The sequence below is a fragment of the Opisthocomus hoazin genome, chromosome 2 (assembly GCF_030867145.1).
Source record: "Opisthocomus hoazin isolate bOpiHoa1 chromosome 2, bOpiHoa1.hap1, whole genome shotgun sequence".
In the NCBI taxonomy this organism is placed as follows: Eukaryota; Metazoa; Chordata; class Aves; order Opisthocomiformes; family Opisthocomidae; genus Opisthocomus; species Opisthocomus hoazin.
In genome coordinates, this window is record NC_134415.1 from 5,615,767 (window position 1) to 5,640,395 (window position 24,629).

Genomic DNA, 24,629 nt, shown 5'->3' on the forward strand with positions numbered 1-24,629 from the left:
TGAGGAGCGGCTGAGGGAGCTGGGGCTGTTCAGTCTGGAGAAGAGGAGGCTGAGGGGAGACCTTATCCCTCTCTACAACTACCTGAAAGGAGGGTGTGGTGAGGCAGGGGTTGGTCTCTTCTCCCAGGTAACCAGCGATAGGACGAGAGGCAATGGCCTTGAGTTGCATCAGGGGAGGTTTAGATCAGATATTAGGAAAAATTTCTTCACTGAAGGGGTTGTCAAGCATTGGAACAAGCTGCCCAAGGCAGTGGTTGAGGCACCGTCCCTGGAGGGGTTCAAAAGATGTGTAGATGTGCTGCTTAGGGACATGGTTTAGCGGTGAACTTGGCAGTGCTGGGTTAATGGTTGGACTTGATGATCTTAAAGGTCTTTTCCAACCTAAATGATTCTGCAAGACTATAAATTAAGCATTCAGCAAGTGATTACAGCTGGCTGAAAACATTAACAGTGAAGCAATAGATGTGGCGCACACCAGCTGCATCTACAACAGTGGTTTAACACGCCAAAGGGGTACTCCTTGGTGCAAGTTTACATTGTGTCTATATCTGGAGTTTTATAGCATTTATTAAGGCACAGCCCAAGCATGCTCAAACCATCCCTGCTCCTGGTGAAACCAAAGCTGGAGCCCTACCCCAGGACTCCACCCATAGTTCCCTACTTTTAACAAAGATGCAAGATCCTCCAACAGTTTGTTCTCTATGCAAGCACAGAGCACTCCAAGGACTGACAGCTAACGCCAACTTTCCTGACGCAAGAAATACACAGTGGATATGAAGTCCTACAACCACAACAGAACATAGCAAACAGCCTCTCTTCACCACATGGATCAACTACAGAAACGCACCCAATTAACTTCTTATATCAGTACTACATACGTACCAATACCAAAATTAGTTAATTGGTTCCTAAGTTAACTAACTCCTAAATTTGTCCTATACTATAATAGGTTGTCAGGGTTGGTGGGGTGTTTTGACAAAAACCTCGGTTTTCCTCGAAATACCCCATCTGGTTATGGAACACACACACCAGCAAATATTTTAGCAGTAAGCTGAGGTGAGGTTTTAGAAGTGAACTAACATTTAGGCTTATTTACATTTCCTAAAAAGTGATGATAAAGAACAGGTGTTTGGTCTACCCACTGTCACTTTAAAGACACCAGATCAAAAATAACATGTTTAAATTCATTCCATAATCTACCCTCTTTTCACTAAGACCCATCTGCTCCTTCAGCTCTACAGAGCCCACTCCCTGTGCTCTGCCAACTCTTTTCTCATAAAGCAGAGCAGCTATTCCTACTGTGCTGTGTTGATGATACTCTTTTCATATACGTCCCTTCGTATTTTCTTTTTCTGCCCTTCTTCAACCTTGGTGGGTTTTTTTTTTAAGCTTCTTTCTTGCTCCCTTCCCCATCTCTGCTTTCCTCCCTCTTTGCTTCATGGGTTGCAGAAGAGCTAGGTCTAGCAAAATCTCTTTTACTAGTCCATTAGTACTGCCCACTAAATTATCTGTTCTTGCTAATTAAGTACCAATACATAGTAATTGAGATGACATAAAACTATTAATGTTAATAAGTTGATTGAAAGCGGGTTCCTGCAAAAGCCCAGAGCTTTGCTTCCAAATGCTGTGCTGCCTTACCAGAATTTATCGACAAAAATACAGGGCACTGGCTCAGAACTCTTACAAAACCACCGAAGTGTTAGTGATACGTGCTGCAAGGCAACCCAACTTCAACAGCCTGGCAAGGCAGAGACATGGCCACGTACCACATTCTTTTGCAGTTGTCTAACAACAACCCAGTTACTACATGCCAGGCCTCACACAGATGCTTACTGGACCTCTAGCAAGACTGGTAACTATTTCATACCAATGGTGCTACCCTGTGCACTTTTATTTCCTCAAAATGTAAGAGTGAGCGTATCTGTTCAGATTTTCCACACACACACTTGCTGCTTTGATTACCACTGCTGTTTCATTCAGGAATCTACATCTTTTAACGCATGTGCCGATACCATCTGCAATAAAAATGTACAAAGGTGTCAGAGATCTGTGGTCACACTATTAGTGATACAGAAGCCCCTTATCCCCAGCCATAATTCCTGTGTTCTAGACAAGCTTGTGCATTTTACTACACTGTAAATATGTGTACGAACCATGTACTGGAAATGTTGACTACTCTTTTGCCTTACTACCTTTCCACATTTTTAAGTTACATCATGAGTTTCTACTCGCTTATGAGTTGGAGAAGCAGAAAATTAAAAGACAACTGAGTTTTACAGTACCAACACATGACAAAAGGAAGGGAGGAGGTAGAAGAGTCGGGAGTGAAGTTGAGCCTGACATGGAGGGATGGGGGAAAGTGGTTTTAGTTTTGTTCTTACTATCCTGCTCTGTTATTAACTGGCAACAAACTAATTGAATTTCCTTAAGTTTGTTTTCCCAGCAACAGTAATTGCTGAGTGACCTTCCTGTCCTTATCTCAACCCACAAGCTTTCCACTGTATTCCCTCCCCCTGTGCTGTCGAGGAGGGGCAGTGATAGAGCAGCTTGGTGGGCACCTCGTGGCCAGCCAAGGTCAACCCACCACACTGCACATAGCTGAATGAAGAGCTATACTCCTTGGCTTGACTTGAAAATGAATAGCCCTCAAACATCCTTGTTGCTTCCACAATCTCCTTTCTACTCTGTGCTAAGTGTTTTTTTCTACAATATTCTCATGTAAATGCAGTCTTGTATCATAGAACTGGAGAGTCAAATCTTCCCGACAGTGTAAGCCACATCCCAAAGACGTTATTTTAATCCATCCTAATGTGGTGGAGAACAGCAAAACATACCCCACTCGCCTCAGAGAGCGAAGGCTGACAGTACTCAAGTCATTCACAAGGAGGTAAAGAGGTCTGATCTCCACTGCAATACAGCCGTGTGTCCAAGGTGCTATGTCTGCCGCAGCAGTTCTGCCCGCTGGCACTCTACCCTAGTCAGGGATTCACCCCACAGTCCTTTTGACAACAAAGTCTCACAGAAAGCACAGCCAAAGTTGCCAGTAACAGCAACTATTTTGACTTCTTTCTATCTACATCAACCCTTCTCAACGGCACTCACTAGGACATTTGCAGCTATGAGGAATCATAGAATCACAGGTTGGAAAAGACCACTAAGATCATCAAGTCCAACTATTCGCCCAACACCACCATGCCTATTAAACCGTATCCTGAAGTGCCACATCTACACGTTTTTTGAACACCCTCAGGGATGGGGACTCCACCACTGCCCTGGGCAGCCTGGTCCGGTGCCTGACCACTCTTTCTGTAAAGAAATTTTTCCTAATATCCAATCTAAACCTCCCCTGACGCAACTTGAGGCCATTGCCGAGAGGGAGGTCACAGTCTATCCACACCCCAGCATAGGTACAAGAATGGAAAATTGTCACATTACTAGAAAATGGATCTTCACAGCAAGTAGGAGCTAGGAAAATAACAGAATCCTTTTTATAGGCTATGCTTATTATTGTACAATGCAGCGAAACCAGAGAAGAAAGGGTATTTGTATGCCTGGCTGTGAGGCTTGCTTCTTCACTACTTGCCTTTTTAGATTCAAAGCAAAAGAGCTTCCAACACAATACAAAGTCACAGGGTTTGTGAAGTTGTTCATAGGCTTCCTCTTTGGAGTCTAACCAGACTAAAACATGAGGTACAAGACACTAGCAAACGCACCACATCCCCCCAAAGCAGGTAGGAAATGGAGATCCAGATTGCCCAGGAGGAAAGTCATTCTCCTTTTAGAGGTACTGAAATACCTTCAGTATCAGCTGACAGACTCAGCCCCTGAATCTTGAAATCCACTACTTGGATTTATAAAAAACCAACACCACTATTGTGCTAATAAGACTATCTGCAACCATGCAGCCTCTCCCACTCCCCAAAGAAAAGAACTCCATAGCTGCTTCTAAAAACACACTCCGACATGCACAATTGTCCGAGCAAGACACACTGGGAAAATTTATCTCAAGTCCAACACTAGACTTCCCTTTGAATTCAGTAACAGCCCTCTCCAGACTCTTTCTTCTTGTTATGTTCTCCTTACTCCACAGGAAAAGTCAAAGATCTAAAAGTAAAAACCTGTTAAAAAGAAATCAGTTCAATCTACCTCAAATAAGACACGAAGGAGTTGTGAGGGAACAACAATGCTGGGGGTGGGATACAGGCACTCAAAGGAAAAACTTCATTCAGATGTGTCCTGTATTGACAAATGGCTGTTCTTACCTCCTTACAGGACAACATTGAGTAATGAGAAATTTAAATATAGTGAAGTCTCTCAGTCTCATAACAGTTATGAACAATTCATCAGCTCTTCCAAGCACATTCTTCAAAAACATAACAACAGTTAAAACCATGAAAACATCCGTTTGTTAAACACAGGAGCACCATTACTGTGTTCACCATACAAATCCCGCTCCCCTCAGTACATGCATTCCCCGAGAAATCAAATTCTGAAATAAGGCAAGGAAAACCTGTGGGTTTTTTCCTTTATAAAAAAACCTCCATGAAAGTCTGTGCAGAATTAGAAAGCTTTGGGTTTGGAAATATCGTTTCCAGAAGGGCTGCCCTTGGGGTCTGTGGCAGCTTGACAGTCAGTGTCCTATTTCCCAAGACTTCCAGGCAAGGACCCTTCCACCAGCAGTCCGAGGCTACCAGATGCACCTTCTGCAGAAGCGGCCAATTACTGAACTAGTCGATCAGCCACTACAGTGAATTGGGCACTCTTAAAAATCTGGCTCTTAACAAAATAATTATGACAGTTTACTTGCTTTCTGCACAAATTGAGACTACTTCTTCACCCACTGCACAGACAAGTGCCCATGCAGCACTTTAAGACTTGCTTCCTTGCTACTGGAGAGAGTCCAGCAGAGGGCTACAAGGATGGTGAGGGAATTGGAGCATCTCTCCTACGAAGAAAGGCTGAGGGAGCTGGGCTTGTTCAGCCTGGAGAAGAGAAGGCTGCGAGGGGACCTTAGAAATGCTTATAAGTATCTGCAGGGTGGGTGTCAGGAGGATGGGGCCAGACTCTTTTCAGTGGTGCCCAGCGACAGGACAAGGGGTAACGGGCACAAACTGAAGCAGAGGAAGTTCCAGCTGAACAGGAGGAAGAACTTCTTCCCTCTGAGGGTGACGGAGCCCTGGAACAGGCTGCCCAGGGAGGTTGTGGAGTCTCCTTCTCTGGAGATATTCAAGCCCCGCCTGGGCGCGGTCCTGTGCAGCCTGCTCTGGGTGACCCAGCTTTGGCAGGAGGGTTGGACTGGGTGACCCACAGAGGTCCCTTCCAACCCCAAACATTCTGTGATTCTGTGATCAGAAAACGAGCTACTCGAGAGCGTGGTAATACCACTATTACGGCAACGTGATGGAAAGACTGCTTGAAAAATTTGAGCTTTCTACTGGAAAGCCACACCAGACTGACAAAAAAACTCTTAAGAGCAGTCACGTAGAGGGAGCAACCGAAGGCGAGAACCCGGTGTGTTGCTGTTCAAAAAGAGCAGCCATCAAATGGATTGCTTTTTTCTTACATCAAGCCAATGCTTATACCGGCTTCACTGAGCAGAAGTACAAAGATTACAGTCAAAGATGTTAAAATAAGATTTTTAAAATCCAGAAGCCACTCTCAACTGCTTATAATAACCAAGTAACGTTTCAACTTCTGCATCTAGCTGTTGACTGACAGCTTCAGCATTCGAGCTAAATTTGAGGGGGTTTCTGCATGGTGGTATTTCTACCCATAGGTCTGCGTCGATAACCCACGCCGACAGAGCGTACTTCTCTGCAGTTCACATACTGTACTCTTGCCATCAGTACCTGCTATGGACACAACTCAGACATGAAATGCAGAAATGTTACGTTTTATATCCCTCTCAGTACATACAAACTCCGGAGTCTGAAAAACAGTTCTTCAAGTCAAGCAACTGAAAATGTCACAAAGGCAAAGCAAGCTTCAAGGAAAAATACTGAGGGTTATATCTGTTTCATGGAATGAATATATTAGAATGAGCAGAACAAAGATGGTTGATTTTGTATGCAACTAGAATAAAGAAACAGCTACATCACCACTCTTCAGATTCCCAAGCCTTTGGAGATATGCCATGCCATATAAACACAGACTCCAAGGCTGCAACTAGAGCAGATTTCTTTGGAAAAAGAAAGCCCACAATGACAACAAATTCAGATCCGGCAGAAATTGTTTTTCAAAATGTCCGTGTGAAGCCATCTTTAAGTCAACCTTCACTGAAACTCTTTGATATAAATTCATATCTAAGTTCAGTTTGAAATATCAAATTGCCTGACATAGCAAACTGCAGCTTTGCCATCCCCCTCCCAGCACTCAGCACACACACTCACACTCTCAAGAATTGCTTTTTTTGTAAGATCATTATATTCCTTGGGCTCTGGTTACCATCAGCACAGCATTGTGCCACACTTTCCCTCCAGCAGGAAAATAACCATGTTGTTTTTCTTTGTTTCCGAACTTCCCTATTTCACACTAATTTGAGGATTCTCTAAGCAAGAGGGGGGGAAAATTATTCTTGTTTTAAGACAATGTTTTACATAATTTCTTCCCCAAAGGGTACTGGTGGCCAAAAAACCTCAACAGCCAAGACCTCGAGTTTATTTTAAGTCAGTGCCTATATGTACGGCTTGCATCAGAAAAAGCACTACTGTAAAACAGATAACCCAGGATAATCTCACTGGCAGCCAAATTCTTTAAAACCTGGAACAAAATAGCATAACTTTGTACAAAGATACTCAGGAAAAAAAAAAAAGCAGCTATCCGTGAGGACAGGAACTAGATGACTACTTACTGGCAGCGGTCAAGTATCAGCTGGAAGGGAGAAAACAGAGAAAAATCAGAGGAACAATATAACAGCTACCAGATGCAAAGAAAGCCACTCAGCACAGAAGGAGAACCTACTCAGTGACCTTTAAACACCAAATGAAAGCTCCCTTCCCGGGGCAGAGCCGACCATGCTCCTTGGTAGAGCAGTGAAGTAATCCGTTGAACACGAAATCGATTTTATTTTGCTTTTATTTCTTTTTTTTAAGTATCATCTTGAAAATGAACACTAATTTTAACTTGTAAGTTTGGTAGCCTCTGTACTCTTCTATATAACGATGCAAAGAAAGTCTACTAAACCTTACTTGAATTTCAAGCATTGGCTATGCGCCAAGGTGTTTTGTTTTTTTTTGTTATGATGACTGTATGCGGAAGATGCTGTTCAGGCTCTGCAGAAGAAAGACTCTGTTATAAAGAACAACACGCTTCTTCAAGGACTCCCAGGAGCTATTTGGTCTCCCAAAGGTTATCACTTTCTGTAAATCTCAAGGAGGAAAATAATTGCGTATATTAAGATTTCATTCCTGTTAGTGAACGCTACACAATGAGGACAGCAAGAGGGGGAAAAAAGAAAGGACTTTCAATGTTTTAATTAAGTATACTTATGCATTAATCATGACTACATGTTTAGAGTATCATGCCATGAGATAGTTCAGTAACAGTGCATTTCCTCCTGTAGACAAAAACAAAGTACAAGTGACCTGTCCAGATGAATTTTACTCTACTTCATCAGTCTTTGATAGAGGAAATTATCACAGTGCCCTTACCTCTGTAACATTTCGGGTCAATATTTCTCTGGTTAGGAAAAAATGTTCAACTAGAACTGTCTAGTAACCTGAAATCTAAAAAACAACGTGTTGGTCTGCAGCCTTATGTAGAAAACTGCAGGCTCTGACTCCCCTGTTGCTTCAAAACGTAGCACAGAGTAAATGGGGATGTGACAGAAGGAATCAGCCACATTTTGCTATCCTGGAAAAGAAACAAGCCCCAACATATTTAAGAAGTCTTAAAGACTGTAAACAGTACAATGGCAAAAATATCACAAGCAGATTAAATTAGCTTTTATTTATAAGACATAATACTTTCCACTTGCACTCCAGGCAGACAGTTTATAAAGTAAAATAGTGTGCTTACATCAAATGGTAAAAATATTTTGGAAAAATGGTGCTTGTTATTTCATGTTGCAAGAGTAAAAATCTCCATTCCAAGTTCTTTCACAGCAATGTGACAAGACAGGTTTTTCTTTGAAGTAACAAAGGTGGACGGAGAGGGATGCTGAACGTGCAACAGCCTCAGAATTAGGGCAGCTCTAAGGCGGCAGCTGCAAAACAGAGCAACTCCTCTCAACGAGCAGCCTAAGCCTACCACGAAGTGGAGTTTGAAAACCACATTGTAAAATAGCAAACAGGTTACAATTTGCAGACACCCAACCACAGGAAAAAAAAAAGAAAATAAGGTGGTGGTTTCACCTCCCTTGCATAATTGCAGATCTCCTCTCCAAACACCTTCTGATCAATTTTCAAATAAGCTGAAGCATGTAACATTAAGATAGGCACTGACATTGCTAGGGCCAGTGCCACTTACTAGCAGGAGCAACAGCCCAAGAAGAAGGGCAGACTGAAAAACAAGTTGCACACCAACTGTTTTTGTACTGCAGCAAGGCACCGAACGCGGTGGGAGCCACAGGCAGCCTATGCTTGCCAGAAACTAAGTCACTACCTGCCAAAAGTCACTGTCAATTCCCAAACAGCCATCAATGGAAAAAAGCAGCTTCAGTTTAGCTCTCCGACATGTATTCTAGCCTTAAAGAGAACCTAAACCCAGCATCTCAAGGGCTGGAGTCATACTGATGGTTACAGAGTAAACTGACCCTTCTCTCAGAAGATTTTCAGTACCTTCGTTTTGCCACAATTCAAGCTGTAGCGTCACTTGCGGGTTCTCTCACCGAACTGAATCTTTCCAGTGATTCCTGAAGCGTGGTTTGTGGCTACGCAAAACTCAGGTTTTTATAGATTACTGTGACTTTTTGAAAGTTTTTTTTAAATGTACCCACCGAAAGCGGGCACAATGCAAATCACCTGGCATCCTAGGGTGAAGCACCATGGCTACATCATATCTTTTTTCTTACTTTTCTACACTGCTACACCACACATTTCATTTCTCTCTCTATACACTATACTTTTTAGCTGCCAAAAAAGACACTGTAGTATCACGATGGATGTGGTTTCCGTTTCTAGAAGCTTCCTTCTCTGCTAATGCAAATCTGAAGACAGCTGATACAGTCTACAAAAAAAACCAATTGCATCATTAAAATGCAAAGATGACTGAAAAAAGAAACCAATCAGTCGAGTTGTCAAGAAGCGACCGAATGGTCAAGAAGAGGGATGCAACGGCCCAAACAACAAAACATGAATATGAACAGCTTTCCACTCATATTTGCTCTTAATGGGAAATAATTATTGTTGTCTACAGGTAAACAGGTAAACTGAACAGCTTAGCCTAAAACTGCATTGTTGTTCTTCTCACAGAGACTATCTACTGTTTTGTAAACCTCAAAGCTAAGTGAATTTAATAGGATAACTACAATTATACATTGTTGCCATTAGTACAAATGAACAACAACCAAAAATACTTCTGCAGCACGGTATTCTCCCCGGATCTCCTGCAGTTCAGCTGGATTTGACTTTCATGCAGAAACCAGGTAATACAGGCAGCGTCTTACACTAATGGTAAGATTAGTATAAAACACATTTGTTCTCTTCGAGCTTGTGATGATTTTTTGAGAGAGAGAAAAGGGAAGTAAAAGGCTACACTTCTTTAGCATACCTTGCTTCGCTTTTGACCTACAGCTTATCTTCACCTCTTTCCTTTTCTTACACAGGATGCTTTGCTGGTGACTGATGAAAATTACAACAGATACTATGTCTTTTAAAACAAAGCAGCAGCCTGCATCATTAACTTTCCCTTTCCTGTTGCAGAAAACTAGTAAAATATGTGTTGCTGTGTGTAAGATACTATTAAATTAGATTCTTGCAGCCCTTCCTCCTCCACTGAAACTCTGGTTTTGGGCATCAGAAACAGAAGCAACCAGTTCCTGGTTGAAGTTACTTACTGAAACAAAACCACTAAGCTCTTTTTTTTTTGTCCTCTACCAGTATGCAATTATTTAATGCTTAAATCTAGGATCATAGAAGTTAACGGAAGAAAGAAAAAAAAAAATCCAGTGACCATTTAACTTTCTCATCTTAAGCTCCTGGTAAGATAGCAGATTTCCCAAGCAGTATTCACCATACATTCTCCACTCCATGGCAGGAATACTGTCATGCCAATATCAGTAGCTTTTTGTGCTTGCAGGGAAAAGTGAACACTCAATTTATTTACACGATATTTTTTCAACTAACATGTAAAGAGTACAGCCAGCAGAGATTCAGATAGAAACCCAAGCACACAGCACAGAAATGGGGCAACCAGAAGCAACACAACTTCTGCTGTACATCTTCCTCCCTCAAGGGAGTAAGAGGGCAGCGTACGTTGCACATCACCACGATTAGCGGAGTGGCATAAGAGCTACAACTGCGCTTCCAGAAAAACAGGCAGAATCAAGTTAACAGTTAAAAAACTACATGGTGCTAAATATGCTGGGATAATCTATCTCACAAGTAAACATAAAAACTATGATTACTAATATCATGGTAGGGACTAATTACTCCCACTATAAAATGCTAAAAGGCATCTGCATTTTTACTAGACATGAGCCAGTAATTACCATTTTCTTCAACAAACAAGAATACTCTTTGCTAAAGTATTTAGGGGATTAAGATTAAAGTTAACATGAACAAACTAAGACCACATACTTAGGCATGCTAGCACTTGAAGGAATGGTAAAAATACAGCCCATACCATGTTATCCACCTATTCAAACAGTACATTTGGGATAATTCCCACCTGAACAGTAGCTCCATCCATGCTAACATCATTGCATTAACGGACAAACACGCACTGCTCTTTACTGGCAGAGCTGGGAAAAGCTTTGTTTTCCTGGCAAAATCCAGAATTCAGAAGAAGAGGGAAGAAGAGAATCGACTACTTGATCATTGAACTGGGGGGGGGAAAAATAGCGTTCAGGCACGCAATAACCCCTGTAACTTCCAGAAGCAGAAGGGAAGCCAGAACTAGCGCTTCCTATCACTTCGTTGCCATTTTCTTCACTATTTGTATAATGGCAAAAGGCCATTCGAATACAGGGGAAAAAAATAAAAGACTACAAAATTATTGTCTTAAACTGATAAGCCTGAAAAAGGAGACTAAACCATGTCACAAGAAAGCAAACATGCTGACATCCCAGCTGCTACAGCCTACTGCCAGAAAGAGCATGAGAACAGTCTAAATGAAAACATTGCGCAGTTGCCAGAAGAACAGTTACACTGACACACTTCCAGAAAAACTCTTCTACTGGAGACTCTTCTTCCTTCAGCTGACAAGAGAGCCAGCGATACAAATTCAGAGCTAGGAAACCGATATCCGCAAGCACTAACAGATCACAAAAAGCCAGAAAAAAAAAAAATCTTTTTAATTATTCTGATAAGATGCTTATGTGAAAGTATGTTTTACAGACTGATCGTTTAACACTCCCTCTCCATCACCTCCCTCCAGGAAAAGCAGCACATTAACCTACAGAAAAGGAAAGCAAAAAAAAACATCTTCAGCTCGCTTGAAAGAGCAGATAGCAAGTTGCATCTCTGCAAAGTTCACACTCCCAGGCAAAAAGAAGAAAGTCAAACTTGTTCAAACACGGTATCAGAAACAGCAGCTAAGTATCAGTATCTACACAAAGGTCACTGTCTTTAGTTTAAAAAAAAAAATTAAGAAAAATCATACACGCACACTTTGCCAAAACCAGTTTTACACCTATTCTCTCCTGTTTAATAAAACAGAATCCCTAACAAAAACCTGGGTTACCTAGGAAATGATGTTTAAAAAAAAAATTCACCATGTGCCATGATATTATGACAGTACAAGAGGAAAGTGACACAGGCATATAGCAAAGGGGAATTAGGAATAAACTCAAAATAAGATGGTACACAACGCAAACAGTAAAATATTAATAATTGAAGCAAACCACAGACACTTCTTAGCTGTTCTGCATACATAAACAAGTGCTTAGAGTCTTGAAGAACTGCCATAATTTCAGTGCTTCTGCAGATTATTTTAATAGAAATTGCCACCTTAAGCACAGCGTTTTTCCTTAAGTTCCATTACTCACGTCTTTCAAAGAAGAAAATAACGTCTTGGAAGACTATCAAGTTCATGCACCCACTAACATCCAGCACCTTGCTTATTCATCATTATGAACTGGCTTTCATCAAACTGGGTGCACTAAAACCAATGATTCCTCACACAGTTTTAGAGGTCTTCACAAGACTTCACCAATTCACTTCCACAGCAGTTCCCATAAAAAAAAAGTGATCTTCAAAGCAATTTACAATTTAAAAACAATCAATTCAAGTACTGTGAAGTATTCAAAGGAAGTAACATTCAAAGTACTCCTACACCCCAGGGCTCAGCAAACAACATCCCTAAACTGCCTTTTAATACACCTTTTGGAACACCAAGGACATTTCTGTGAGTTTAAAAAAAAAAAATAGTAATAATAATTACAGGATACACAACATGCAGCAAGAGTTTTACATCAAATTTCTTGTGTACTTCTCCAGATCTGTGACTGGAATCTTTTCTCAGTGACTGGGAAAACAACATCATGAGACAACAGCCACAATCATGGTTCATCTGAACAAACGCCGTGATATTTCCGAACCGTTGCCTGCATCTGAGCTGGAGCTGCTCTCGGAAGTAAACATCAGAATATCGCCAATCTGAACAAGACTCCACATGCGTGAAGTGGAGGTTTCAGAAGCGGTCACCATCAGCCACCCTAAGACGAGATGTGTTTCACTGCCTAGCTTGACTACTGCAGCAGATCCAAACCTACAACACTTTCCAACCCCACTCTCCTGAAAGCTTAGCAGCACGAGGCCCCATCACACTCCAGCCTGAAGACTGAACAGCTTGAGCTGGTCTATGTGATGTGTAAATTGGGACATTATCATTTGTTAAGGTTCATTCAATTATTGCGTTTTAATCCCTAAAACCCGGTTCTCTAACACACTTTGTTGAGATACACATAGACAAAAAGGTTTGGAGTGAAAGGCCACACCAGCAGATGACCACATGAGAATTTCCACTGTAAGACCATAGCTAACATCCACACACAGATACCTACATCCCACTAGGAAGAAGCCCTTTCCCAAGGCCGTAGTGTAGAAATAAGCTGTTTGGACCATTCAGTCTTCTGCACAACAGAACCAGGACTCCAGACAGCGCTGTCATGCAAACAACAGTCAAAAGGCTCCCGAACAAGTGGTGGTACCTTTTCACCAGGCTTCCCAATACTGCCAGCCAGTGCTTACAGCAGGGAAGTTTCTCTACAAAGGGTTACTTATTGCTACCTGAAATTGTCAAAAACATTTTACACATGCTTAACTTCAAACAAAAAAAACCTGCTTTGGCATCTCACCAAATAAAGACACAATAATGAACAAATTTGAAACATTTGCAACTATTTCAGGAATAATAATGACAAAATTAAAAAAAAAAAAAATCACACTTCAACACCATCCATGTGTATAAAACCAGGTTTTGTGTCAGTTTCTGGCTCTTAGGATTGCAGGCACACATGAGAGAGAACATTAAATGATTGCAGACTGATTTTATCATCTTGATTTTCTAGCTATTGTTCCCAGGATACAAGCAGTATTCTTCCTAGAACACCACTACGATCCGCATTAGTTATCTCGGTAGGTAACTGAAATGGATTTCAAAGCAAATAGCTTCTGCTGTGTATAAAGCCAGGTAATTCAGCTCTAGGCTAAAGTGAACATCGAAATCAATCTCTTGCTTATTTTTGCTAGAGAATATTCAACAAGTATTGGGAATAACTGAACAATTTCACCTTAACAAGGCATACTGCATCCTTACCAAGTCTCTCATCCACCGTGACTGTCAGGTTTGTAAGTCCTTCAAAAATTTTTTTCTCCCCGATCAAAGTTTTGTCCTAACATATTTCTAACTCTTGTGACACCTCAGTGGTGGTAGCAACAGTCTTCTACTCAGTATAGTCTTCCCACTAAGAACCTACCACACCAAACAACACTTGTGCTTATGCTTCTAGGAGACAAAAAAAAAGAAAAAAGTTTCCCCACACAGCGTTCAGGCACACTTCTTGGTATATGAAGAAGCCAAGTCCCTCCCCCTGCGCTTTTTGCACATGAAGTATGAAACCTCAGAAAGCAAACAAGCACTGCTGTTTGCTAGGTCACTGCCCACTACTTTGAGCTGAAATACTTCTTGCAGATTCCAAATGCCTTTTAAGTGCCAACACCTGCAAGTTCTTATGACACACTCGCTAACAGCAAGCACACAGCTTAGCTAATGGGGCAGGGGGATTGTCTTTGACAGACATCTAGCAGTTTGAGAGGTATTAAGAACGGTTCTTAAAAATGCACCAAACAACAGAGCCAAGCTCCAGCTGTCCCACGGGGTCCACCTACAGAGAATATAACACAAGCAAGCTAGATGCTGCATCAGTGGAACGAAAAGGAACATCTCCTTACCTAGAACTTTAAAAAGTATTCACTAACATAGTGTATATGGCTAATAACTATTCCACATGTTAGAACGGTCAGTTCACCATTTGGTGAGACTAAATGACACAGCACACCTTCATGCCAATGGCTGTTGGCAGAGCAACAGGGTAAAAGCCCAAATCCACACTGCATTGCGAGGGCACAAGTCAGAGGACTCCAGAACCCCTCCCTGTTCGCTCCAAATAGATAATGCAGGAGAAAATGAGCAAGGTTGCTGCCGATGGATGGTTTGGTACGGTAACCAGGAGGACCGGCGCATTCCGCTGTAGCAGAAGACATGCCACCACCTGTAACAAGAACTTCTTGCACTGCCTGGAAAACATACACAACCCTCCTTTTGTTAAACGCTCCAGCAGACACATACTGTAATTCACTTGTCCCCACATTCTTGGTAGGTCTGCCAACAACAGCAGTGGTTTTGCAACAGGGATATTTCCCAATGGTTGAATGAGGACCTGTAGGTATATAGGCTGGTCCATCTTTGGCAGCTTGCTACCAAACAAAGTAATTAATGAGAAGGAAATTTCCTTACCAAGGTCTTAAGCGAACCTAAGTGTACTGGAGTGAACGCACTTTTCCATTTCACTTAAGAGATGCAAGAAAAAGAAAAGCCAATCTATCTAAAAACCTCAACGTTTCATCTCACTAAAGCACATATCCATATACACACTCCTATATTTACTGACCACTCTTCAACCAACAGGCCAGCTAGTGCAAATTTATTTTAGTAACCAAAACTAATCACAGCTGTGCTGATTATTTCCAGGGTGGCTAAACATTTGGAACTTCATACAAGGAGAAAACATTTTCTCCTCATCAAGTCATAGCTCTTGGAGAATTTGTAGACAACAGCATTAGCTCGGTGCCAATTCTCTATAAACTTTCCTTGGCTGAAGTCTTTCTGTTTCAAGCAGATCTGTTGCTCAGTACAGCCAGTCTACTGCACTTTGCTAATGCCTGAACTCAGCAGAATCCCTAGTTATTCTTCAGTTTCCTTAAAAAAGCGCCCAGGTTTTATGACAATTTTACAAGTTCAGAGAAGTTATTTAACAACCAAACCTGCAACCTTTTCAATAGGCTCTTTCTTTCCATAATAGACCATGGTTACAAAGAAGACAAATCCAAATTATTGCCTTTGATGTGCACTACATAGCAGTTTGGGGGGATATATGGAACGCTCTAAAATTCAGACTTTCTGTTCTTTTACCATCTCATTCCTTTCCCATTTGAATTTCATAAGGGGAGCTCAAAACTAACATCTGCCTGGATAGCCCCTTTACACAGTTGCACTCAGTCAGGTGGTAGAGCTATTTGAACTAGCATATTTTAACTTGTTTAAATGACAATAAAGGTACCCTGGGCAATTAAGAAAACCAGTGTATAAAAAAGGGATAGCAGGGAAAATAAACAGTTTCAACAGATGAGAAGGCAACTGGGGTGAGAAAAAAAAAGTGTTGATAGTCATTTGCACAGGCTACATTGGAAGGCTATCATATGAACAGGTTACTCTGTTTCTCAGAAGAAAAACAACTTTAACATGCAAGCTGATACACACCAAGAAAATAAAACCCACACAACAAAAACAGGCCTACCTTAAAAGCTACAATGTAATTCTAAAATACCTATTCCATCAGTCACAGTTCATAGAAATAAAACAGATGCTGATTTCTTCCAATTTCTTGGTCACTAACAACTGCCACAGGACACAATAAGTAGTCCAGGGCTGCTTCATTCATGGTAAGACTACCTGGTAAATGAACACTTACGTACTCAGTATGCATCAGTAACATACAGGTTTCATAAAATAGCTCGTTCTCCAAATAATGAAAAAAAAAAAAAAAAAAAACCACAAAAAACGATCACACCTTTAAATATTTTCGCTTCCATTTAGCAGGAGAGGTCTACCATATGAAGCTTTCTGTAGAAGAACCTTATAGACCCAGAGGGAACATGAAATGGTTCCGTTTCTAGTGTTATCTAGACTGTCTTATGCTATGCCTGTAAATGCCCAAATGACCATTTTGATGCGGACATTTAACTCTTTTTTCAACCTTCCCTCCTCAATCCGTTCCTTATTCCTTTGAAAGTTTACGTGAAAGGGAGAAGCAGGAAAGAAGATGAGCACCTACTAATTTCAAAACAAACAGCACGAAAGAACGTACAAAGGCTTTAAAACTTCTACAGCTTCAGATACCATCACTCTGCATTACACGGTGGCAATAAAACAACCTTCGTGTTTCCTTCTGTAACGCCCATGCTGATATTCTGTTTCCATGCTATCCCAATATATCCAGGCAATAACATTCAGCCACATCTTCCTGCAAAAAAAAACGCAAATGTCTCACTGCTTCCTGCAGATTCATTATTAGAATTCGGATGTATTGCCAACACACGGCACGGCCAACATATTGGCAATACACGGCTTCTCCACTAAGTCCTAATCAAAATCACATTTAGTAACAAGTTATCAATGGCTGGGAAGTTGAAAAACTGTACAACACCTGGCTGTACATTCATTTAGAATCATAGAAAGTTTTGGGTCGGAAGGGACCCTCAGAGGTCATCTAGTCCAATCCCCCTGCAGCGAGCAGGGACACCGCTAACTAGATCGGGTTGCTCAGGTTGCTCCTGCTATAGCTAAACTACTGTCAAACGTAGGTTATTAAGTGAACCAAATCAATTTAAACAAAAATACAGGTTTATATTTATTATTTGCATTGACTTCATTTGAGCAGCTCACATTCATCACCCAAGTTTCACAGCATCAACTATGTCCTAATGGTTTCTTTTCAATGAGATTTAACTTAACCAAAAGTAGTGTGCATTATTTATAAATTATGTATAGTTACCAAAAAGCCAGCCAAAAGCATTTTCTAGGCTGTCTGCTGGAATTATTATTTTTAAACAGTTTCTAGGCATGCAACAAGGGTTACCCTCCTGTGACACCCTGTACGGACATAAAGGTCTCTCTTCTATTCTGTCATGGAGTCCCCTTGTGAGTGGCTTTCTAGCAGACAACACCACATCAATTATCTGACCTATCATCATCTTAACAAAACAGTATCAGCTATACACAAGCACTCCGGATGCCACATAACACTGTAAACCAAAGAGAAAATGACCAAATGAACAGACAAGTCAAAATAGGAAAAAGCAAACACCATTTCTAAGGAAAAAAATGCGGAATTACAACGTCATTTTGAAGACCGAGATTGAAGTTCTCTAACATATGTGTAAATGGTTTATATTTTGTTTTTCTTGGGGGGTCTAAAGACCAAGTGATGCCAATTTCATTTTGGTAATCACCACTGAGATGGATCTTCAATATTCTTTTACTTCATATGAAGTAATATTGTGCCTTTTCTAAATTAGGAAAAAAATTGTATTTTTGAAAGGATCTAGAACACATGGAAAGAACGACTGGCATTTATTTGCACTGCACCTCAGAACACAAGACTGACAAGACAGAACAAGTAGGGCACTCAGCACTTCATTCGTGCACTACTTCATTTTTAAACTGTATCTGTCAAAGGACATCACTGCAACTTCAAAACTTTGCACACAGAGATCACAGTAAGCAGCAATGGAATAACATAGAGAAGCCCAGCAAACTACTACAATACCCACACGAAAGAGAAAAAAAATAGGGGAAAAGCTGGTAAACTACCCTGTTTCATATCAAACTACTGAAGAAATTCTTGTTTCCCCAACCCTTCCTGCCATCGCTACAGCCCTGCTCTGCTTCTCCATTTACGAAACAAAATAGCTATCAGTAATCCAAGAGCAAAAGCATCTGTACCAAAGCCAGAGTCATCCGTTTCTAATTTGGCAGGTTGCAGGAGACAACACAACAGTCTCCTCGCTAACAATTAATTTCTACCTATCCCTCTACACCAACAGGAAAAAACCCCAATGAAGCATTCCAGGTAGCACGGAGGAAAAAAGGGGAGAGCCCAATACGACCACAGGCCTAAAGAGGCTGCACACAATCCACATCTGACTGTCTTTTCATTGCACTTGACGTTAAATTTCACAGAGTAATCCACAAAAATAAGCAGCTGAATTGCCAATACAGTCACTTTGTCAAGTGACATATGTTAGATTAAGAAAACATACATGTATGACAAACTTCAGACACTCATTTCTACATTCTAGTGAGAGGAGGACAGCTTTATTATTGAACCGCCTGGGCATTTATTTTCTTTCCCAATTTTTGCCAAATTATATAGAAGGAAAACATCTGTTAGCAGAAACTGTTACCCATTGTACATAGGCACATCCTTTTCTATCTCCTTGCACCTTCTAGGAAGTGAATGACACAGAAGGATCACGTGATAAGTTGACTTTTTTAACCTTTGATAACTTCACTAGTCTAAAGATCAAGATATCAGAAATCACACCCAATGACACATCATGTAAGAGACCGAAGTTACATTTAAAAAAAGATGTGGCAAACTAAACTTAGCATTTAGCAATTAAAAGAGGTGATGCCTTCCTCGGATGAAATAAAGTAACAGAATTGGGGAGGTAACTTTTAACCCCCTTCCAAAAAGCAGCTCTACTGCCTTCACGCACCTCGAGAGCAGCAGTCAAAAGAAGTTCACACTCTGCAGTTTCATTCTTTGACAAAAACAGGCTAATGCACCTAAAGTTAAAACACATTTCTTTTTTCCTTCTACTTAAACCTTCAAAAAGAAACTTAGGTACACTAAATCTGCAGTATATCTAGCACTCTTGCTCTCCCCCTATGTACGTCAATATGTACAATGGCAATAAGAGCCTCATTTACCAGGCAACTGAAATAGTTTGGGGGTTCCAAAAAAAGGAGAAAAGAAAGAGGAAAAGCAGGCTTTGCATATGCTTAAAGGAATTGTTCTAAAATTTTAACCTTGTAGAACAAGAACTTATAAAGCTTGCTTCTTTTTCCCCTGCTTTCCCCAAAGCAATCGAGTTACTTTTAATCAGTCACGTACTCAAGGCAGAGCATCACCTTTTACCTTTGGATTTATTTCGTCTCATCTAGCTCCGTGGTACAGACATTTCTCAAAAGCCTGCTCCAAAACAAAACAGAATATGGAAAGGAAAAATAGCTGTATACCCAGGGCAAGAACCAGTTCTACAGGAGCAGCCTGCCTCCTTGTGGCACAACTACCCGTAAATCAGATTTCCCAAATTCATGCAAACCTGGCGAGCCAAGAGACAAGCTTCTAGTTCAAGGTGGGTTTGGGATTTGGTTTTGCTGGGGTTTGGTTTTTTCTTTGGTTTTGGAGGTTTGGGTGAGGTTTTTAGTGGGTTTTTTTTGGAGGAGGGAGCTGATGAAGAAAGATGTTTCTAATTTTAAGAAGTGCTGGCAAAAGTAACCCATCTCCGATTACTGAAAGATTGCTTCCAGCCTCCTCCTCTAGACAGCAAAGATGGGGTGGGAGGGGACAGAGGTCCAACTTAAAAACAACCATCATTCTTTACAGGCAACAAAAGCAAAAGCTTGTCAGCACTGTGGCACCTAAATCCAGAAGGCTCCAAACCTTGGCTCAGCCGCGGCTTAACCCAGCAGGCCTCTCCTGATGCTTTAAATTGCCCGTCTGCCTCCGGGTCTCCTTCAGGATACGGCCAGGAGGATTTCACTCCGGGCAGCGGTGAGGCGTTCGGTGCTTTCCACAAGATGCAGACATTCCTCCATCCCACCTGAAGGGCTCCGTTACGCAGGGCTACTTTCTTAATGCCTAGAAGGGTAAGTTTTTTAGAAAACAGAATCACAGAATGTTAGGGGTTGGAAGGGACCTCTGTGGGTCATCTAGTCCAACCCCTCAACCCAACCAGCTGGGTGTTCTGGCTGCTTTGGGATTGTTTTGGTTTTTTTTTTTAATCCAGTCACTCTATTGTGCAAGAGCTTAAAGAACTCAAAACCTGCGTGACAAATACCCAAATTCAAATTCACACCAGTCTTAGGAGGGGATCACATCATCGGTTGACTTTGGCTTGGGGGGTACGAGTTGCTTCCTAACTGTCTTGCAGAATCTGCTCCATTTTGCATGAGCCTGGGACACAGAGCACGAACCCCTGTCGCTACGGGTTAGGAAATTCATCCACGAAAAGCAGGCAAGTTCCAGCCTCCACTCCAAAGGCTTTTAAATATAAAACACATTAAGCAAACACAAAAGTAGCCCACATTTTTCTCAGTCTCACAACTGTTGGGCTCGCAGCTTGCCTTCTTCCGTGTCGCAGCCTCTGTTTTGGGAACTGTTTCTCTAACATTTAAACAAGCGAACCAGACTCACTCTTTCCAATCTACAACCCAGTGATCCGGCGGGAAAAGCAGCGAACTGAGCCCATGGCTCTCATGTTTGTAATTGTTTTAATTGGAGATTCACTGGGAGAAGAAAGAAGACGAAAAAAAGAAAAGACATTTCTGCCCCCTCCAAGCAGATTTTGAACGAAAGGCTTCAACTCTGCCCTTTGGTTCTTTTCAAGAAAAAAAAAAACAAACAAACAAAAAAACTTGTCACACCCCAAATTCCAGATGTGGAAGATGTTATTTCTTTCTCCTACAGTTTTTATGCCTAGCTCCAGAATGAGAAGCATTGCACCTTCCTTTTTTTTTTTTTTTATTATTATTACTATTAACACCTTTACCAATGAGACAGCTTCTGCTTTGTGTGCTTTAGCCCCTCCATGCCTGCTCAGCTCCTACCAGGCCAGAGCACTGCACACAGGGCTGCAGATTCCACCACTGTTGCCAGGGGCCAAAAACTTAGGCAAGGCTGTACCGCCCACTGCAACACCCAAACAGCTTCGCAGGTCTCATTAGAAAGGCAGTAAATGGAGAACCAAAATAAGTAGAAGCTTACATTAACTCTGACACCACTCTAACAAAAAAATCAAAACAAAACAAAAAAAAATTCACTCTCTTCTGTTATTCAGGTGCAATCCTGGCAAAGGGCAAACACCTTCGATCCTGCCAAAGAGAAAGGGAATTGGTGGTGTTCATCACATCACGGGACTGGGTGCCATACCCAATCAGTCCAGCATGTCTGGATAACACACTAGGTCTATGTATGGGGGGGAACCATCCTTACAGAAAGCACATGCTGTTTCTATAGCCGGATCTGTAATTAACATGCAAATTACTTGCACAAATGAAGAACTATCCCCTCCTGGCTTTTGTAATTTTATAGACTGAACACGGCAGAGACTTCAATTTACTAAAAGTGATGTTCTCCTATAAGCAACTCTGTTTCCATTATATTGAAATAGTGGGCAAGTAATGAGGACTACATGAAGTCATACACACCAAGAAATTTACTACTGCAGGGCTTCTGTTCATAAGTTTAAGACAGTTTGTGTTCTTGCTTTATACCAGGGTCTGACACTAAGTTAATAAGCCTTTTATTGAGATTCAAAAGCTATTACATTACACACATCTTCCTCTACTTACATTTGCTAACCTACTCCGAGGCCCAGGATTAAATTTTACGCTTCGCTGACAGAAAATAGAATCCTAAATCACCAATCCACACATAATTGTTAATTTCCCCACTTGTTTCTCGTGGTCACAGTACCCATCTGCTTCCTTACCATGGCCTTACTTTAAACTTTCACATTTCTAAACCCAGCATCGAGCTTCAGCTCAGGTCTATGAAATGTCTCATTTTCTTTAAGTTACCTTTACTAATCTCTCCTAATTACCCAGATCAGTCAGGTTTACTAAATTTTGAGCATAACAAATTATACTGCTGAAGCAAGTATCAGGATCACCATAATAAAAACTCCTACTAATATCAATAATAAACAGCAGCAGATTCTAGTAGATTAAGTACCAGACTCGCACTCGCAAAAACTGGTTTCTTTTCTATTTTATCCTCACCTAGTCTTCTAGGTGACCTTGGGCAAATCGCTATCCCCACACTGCACTTTCCCCAGCAGTAAAAACGAATTTAGCAGAGTTGCAAATCTGTCTGGAAAACCCAGATGAAACACACCATAAGAGTTAAAAATACATTTCGCTATCTAAGGCAAACGTATCTGCAGGTAGGTTTTCTTTATCCCATTATACAGCAGCAGCATAAGATTGCCGTTACTTTCCCAATACCCTCTGGTGGTTCTTCAAGGAAGACTTTTGGCTACTGCCTTACTTTTTATCACATGCTTGATCTATTTCTGCTACAGTACCTACTTTGAAGGACCAAGAGCTTGTATTCAGCAATACACACTTAATGCTTGCTTCAATGCATTACGTCAGGAGTTGCTGCCAAACACATTCCTAAGCTACAAGGGGAAAATACAACAGGACACACGGGAACAGAGAGCCAATTATCAACGAGCAGAGACTCCTTCTCTCTCTAGACCCTTGCTCACGTAAGTAATCTTGTAAGTAGTCAGGCAAGTATTTGTTTCCACGACCTGCCACGGGAACCGGTCATCGGCAGATTTTTACCAGGATTACACGCACAGATGAACCGAACTGCATCAAAGCAGCACAAAAAGATTCCCTTTCTCACACACCGCTAGACTTCAGGAACACTTCTCATTGAACAGAGGACTGCCATTTATAAGTGAATAACACTGCTTAACAGCGGGGCACTTCGCTCACTTGCTCTCCTCCCATTTCTGGGTTTGTCTGGTGGTTTTTAAAAAATGACGCAATTTATGAGATGCTTTTTCACCTTTTCTATTCACAAACATAAGGCTTAAACAACAGTTTCTAAAAGCTCTTGGCTTTGCTAGTCCTTCTGGGAAGGAAGCTCCCACACCCCCAAAAAGGACTTATTCATGATTAATTCTTCTAAACAGAGTTCGTGGATAAAGTTGAGGCTTCTCACACGCCCTGGTTTCAGCCACAAAAACCTGTTTTGACCGACACGAACATGAATTATGATGTAGTTAACTCCCAGCTATTTTCCTGATCAATAAATTACTACAACATATTGAAAAATATACTTAATAAGTCGATGGACAGCATAATGCAAAATCGCTCCCGTGCTGTCAGCAGCCGACTTCTTGGACATTATTAACCGAGAGCTGTTAAGAAGGAACAGACAGACCTTCCACGCCGCAGATGCGAAACGTGACAAATCCAGCTATTTCCTGAAATATTGCAAAACCGACCAGAAAACGGCACCTCACCGGCGCAGCGCTACGGAGACGGGGAACCGCCGGGCATCCCAGAGGGGAGACGGAAAGGGGGAAAACCCACCGGCAGCTCGGACCCTCGTGTGCTCTTCTAGGTGGGAGCAGGAGCCCAGAGGGGTCCGGTGCCAGCAGGGGAAGGAGGAGGAAGAAGGGGGGAAGGAGGAGGAAGAAGGGGGGAAGGAGGAGGAAGAAGGGGGGAAGGAGGAGGAAGAAGGGGGGAAGGAGGAGGAAGAAGGGGGGAAGGAGGAGGAAGAAGGGGGGAAGGAGGAGGAAGAAGGGGGGAAGGAGGAGGAAGAAGGGGGGAAGGAGGAGGAAGAAGGGGGGAAGGAGGAGGAAGAAGGGGGGAAGGAGGAGGAAGAAGGGGGGAAGGAGGAGGAAGAAGGGGGGAAGGAGGAGGAAGAAGGGGGGAAGGAGGAGGAAGAAGGGGGGAAGGAGGAGGAAGAAGGGGGGAAGGATGGGGCAGACGCTCTCTGCCGGGAGGGGAGCGGAGCAGCAGCAGCAGGGCCCCGGCACCCCCCCCCACCCACCCCACAGCAACTTCCCCGGCCCGGGACGTGGCCGGCCGCAGCTGGATCGGGAGCGACGTGACGAGGCTGAAAGCCGGTCTGAAGTCCACAAAGAAGCCATCCGCCTCCGGGGAAACGGGCTGGGCGAGGGGGAAGGAGAACCCCGGGGGAATTCCACCCCCGCCCGAGAGCGAAGGCCCCGTGAGGAGATTCCCGCCACACCCCCCCGCCCCCGCCCCAACCCTGAGGAGGGCTCCGGGCTGGGCTCTCACCTTCCTCCCGCCGCCGCCGCCGGCCAACGCGGCGCTGCCGCCCGAGTACATGTAGTAGGCGATGCCCAGCACCCAGAGGAAGGCGAAGCAGAGCAGCAGCCGAGACCTGCGCCGCATCCTCTCTCAATCTCTCTCTC

The 24,629-nt window shown here is 42.3% G+C and overlaps 1 protein-coding gene across 1 annotated transcript in view; it reads right to left on the minus strand.

Annotated features, from left to right (window-relative positions):
- Positions 1-24,629, minus strand: part of GALNT2 (polypeptide N-acetylgalactosaminyltransferase 2) — a 105,408-nt gene extending 80,779 nt beyond the window's left edge. The window contains exon 1 of the mRNA XM_075412092.1: positions 24,493-24,629. Within this exon, the coding sequence (XP_075268207.1) occupies positions 24,493-24,609 (117 nt within the window). The 5' untranslated portion in view covers positions 24,610-24,629. The remainder of the gene's footprint in view (positions 1-24,492) is intronic.